This window comes from Adiantum capillus-veneris, chromosome 1, assembly GCF_014529385.1.
Source record: "Adiantum capillus-veneris isolate H3 chromosome 1, ASM1452938v2, whole genome shotgun sequence".
Classification (NCBI taxonomy): domain Eukaryota; kingdom Viridiplantae; phylum Streptophyta; class Polypodiopsida; order Polypodiales; family Pteridaceae; genus Adiantum; species Adiantum capillus-veneris.
In genome coordinates this window covers 179,608,353-179,611,699 of record NC_140931.1, presented here as the reverse complement: position 1 = coordinate 179,611,699, position 3,347 = coordinate 179,608,353, and the positions used below count along the sequence as shown (strand labels likewise).

Sequence of the window (3,347 nt, the reverse complement as noted above, 5' to 3'; positions counted from 1 at the left end):
AGGAAATTCCCAAAATACCCCTCAAATTTCAAAAATTCCCAAAATGCCCCCGATATTTTGTCATAAATTCCCAAAATGCCCTTCAAATTTTCCAAAATTCCCAAAATACCCCTGGTTGTGAGACTAAATTTCTCGAAAAATAAATTTTTCTCTAGGTCTTCACAAGAAGAGTGATTGTCTATGGTACAAGATGCTAAAACTACAATTTGAGTTGGTTACGTAGGCTTTGGAGATGAATTGCTTCATTATTTTTAGACATAATTGCCTTTTTTGCAATGGTAACTGGTGACAAATTACATGTTGAGCACTCAAAAACGGATCTCAATTGTCAAAAATGAATGAAGATTAGAAAATCTTGAACATTCCAACCAAAATAGATACAAGGGTATTTTGGGAATTTTTGAAATTTGAGGGGTATTTTGGGAATTTACTCAAATTAGAGGGGTATTTTGGTAATTGTCAAAAATGAATGAAGATTAGAAAATCTTGAACATTCCAACCAAAATAGATACAAGGGTATTTTGGGAATTTTTGAAATTTGAGGGGTATTTTGAGAATTTCCTCACATTAGAGGGGTATTTTGGTAATTTTCCCTTCTTTTTAGTCATTCACCAAAACCGAAAACAGATGCTTCCAAATATTTGAAGACTTATATATTAGGCTGTCTACACTCTACAGCCACTGGATCGATGTGGACGTTCCATGACTCACAGCCTTTGCCCTGGTTTTCACGCGTTATGGGCACCTATATCTCGCCACTATTTACAGGATGCAGGGGCCTCGCATCAGTGGGATGCTCAAGCTGCTAGCTTTTATACATATTGCTAGTACTTGGAGCGCTCCTCAAAGCAAACGCGGGACTTCTTATTGCAGTACATGCACGACAAAAATAAGAGGACGACACTCCATGTACAGTGTGTATGTATATCCGTCGCGATGTACATGAATGAGGACGGTATGTGTATGTATTCTATGTGCAGAGTGGTGGATGATTGGATGCAGGTGGGAGATGGAGAGTAAGGGGTGGCAGCATGGTGATATCAGGAAGAGGCCCATCTGAGATGAGGGCCGCATGGATATCCAACTCGCTAAAGGAACTCACGCTCTCTGCTGCTGCCTTTCGAGGACGTCGATGATGATGCATGGAGGGTGGCCGGCGCTGCAGATTATCCTCCGCCGGCTCATCATCGTCTTCATGAGGGAAAACTTCAACAGTACAGCCAGAAAATGTTGGGCCAGCAGCGCCATCTTCCTGCAGAGCGGCGCTGAGTCGGCGGAGCTTATTCCAGTACTTGGGCGAGCATCCAGATTTTCCGGTAAGGCGTTGTACCAGAGGTCGAAAGTTGGCCACGTCCGTTTTCACCAGCACTGGGTTGAAGATTTGGACCACTCGCACTTCGTGGCTGCTGCTGGTAATACTAGCTGTGCCATAGCCATCCTGACTCGAAATGCTGCCTTCCTTAGTATAAGCGCCCTCTTCATCAGGAGGCCCGCACGTCAAGCTGCCAGGCACTGACTGAAAGGCAGATTGCTTACCGATAGGCACTTCCATGATATTATTATAGTGCCTGCCAGAATCGGCGGCCATACTGCAGCCAGCTAGCTATGCGCAAAGTACGACAACGTACACTGTGTCTCGCTTGCTAATATTATAGGACGAGCGCTTTCCTTAATGGCCTGCTTATAGGCCGCAGTGCATGCGATGAGGATGAGGATGAAGATACTGAAGAGAACAAAGGAAAGGAAAGCTGCAATGCACGTGTTATGGCGCTTTGTTATTATATGAGAAAGGCCGGTCTGCAGTGCACTGAGCACTCATTGAGAGATTAGAGAGAGAGAGAGAGAGAGAGAGAGAGAGGAATCCCCAACTACGCATCGCACGTCGACTACTACACCTACCATGCTACCAATTTACCAATAGTGCAGGCAGTTGAATTTGGCAATCCCAAGTCTGAAGAAGATTTAGAATAGACTTTCTGCGCATTCATGAGTCAACTCGGAGTGCGACGGCGTAACTGTTGGGGCCCGCCTACCACCACCACTACCATTTCTCCTTTCTCATCAATTCTCACCAAAACCAAATAGCATCCGCCTCCGCTACACTTGTTTACACGCTATATACTATATAGCATCAAAATCCTCTCCCTCTCTCTCTCTCACCACAACCTGCCAATCCAACCAACCAACCAACCCCATTCTCCACCAGCATTATATCTCACTAGCCTATTCGCTCCCCCTACAAAATCTTCCACTTTTTCTATCTTTGGTTGGTCGGATTCCTCCATCCCTCACATCTTCAATCACTTTTGCCTTAAAATTTCCTCCAATAATTTGCACTTGCTACTAACCCTCTTACTCATCATACAACTAATGTGCCATAATTGCCAAATGAGTAAGTGGTGAGAATGGGTACAACAAATCACATACATACAATTCAATTTTATTGATCAAGAATGATGCGAGTTTAAGCCACATGAAGAAACCACGTACTTACATACTAAGTAGGATTCAAACTTAGTGATCAAGAATGATGGGCCTATCAAGCAAGAATGTTAAGTACAACATAACTTAGTGATCAAGAATGATGGGCCTATCAAGCAAGAATGTTAAGTACAACATAACTTGGTACGAAAAAACAATATATTTTTTATGTATTGTTGCATACTGATTGACATTGTATTAACGACATGTATTTTGGACCATGAAGACGCAATAGGTTTTAAGTCTGCTTTTCTGTTTTTGGTAGTCCGCTCTTCCACTTCGCTTCTCTTTCTTTTTCGCAGAAAAATTTGATTGTCCATTATACTTTCACGCCTTATTTAAATACCCTCAAAAGAAATATTTGTATGACGATGTATATATTTCTTGATAATAATTTTTTTTTGAAAGGGAGTTTTGTTGGAGATTGTCATATTTAATATTATTAAAGAACAATGCAATATGTTCTCAAAATCATTGCCTAAACAAAAAAAAGCCATACGTATATCTTAAGGGGGGAGGGGGGGAAGAGATCACTTAATAATTATGTGGCTATCATGTGAGTGCAACAACATGGGTTATTAATTTTTTCTCACATTTTCACATACATAAGGGTTTCGTAAATTGGAACTGAAAAAAAAAATACATATTGATTTAAAAAATAGCGTATTTTATTTATCAAAAAACACTATAAGAGGTCACTTAAATTCCGACGTCAAATTATCGGCGTCAATGGCGGGCGCCAGTATATGTCTAGGTAAGTATGGAGGGAGATGAAGTATTTAAAAAATTTTATTTCTGAATTTTCGACGTCTATTTCGATACGCTTTCCGGCATCTATAATGATGCACTTTTCAACGCCTGTATAG

General features: G+C 41.1%; 1 protein-coding gene across 1 annotated transcript; it reads right to left on the bottom strand.

The window, feature by feature from the left end:
* Nucleotides 1–314: 314 nt before the first annotated feature.
* LOC147466085 (uncharacterized) lies at nt 315–2,042 on the bottom strand. The gene has a single exon (XM_086513330.1). It carries the CDS (start codon nt 1,586–1,588, stop codon nt 971–973), a length of 618 nt encoding a protein of 205 aa, XP_086369456.1. The 5' UTR covers nt 1,589–2,042; the 3' UTR covers nt 315–970.
* Between the last annotated feature and the right edge of the window lie 1,305 nt (nt 2,043–3,347).

What these genes read in the sequence shown, in the direction of transcription:
- LOC147466085 (XM_086513330.1), bottom strand. Translation starts at nt 1,588, where the DNA reads ATGGCCGCCGATTCTGGCAGGCACTATAATAATATCATGGAAGTGCCT.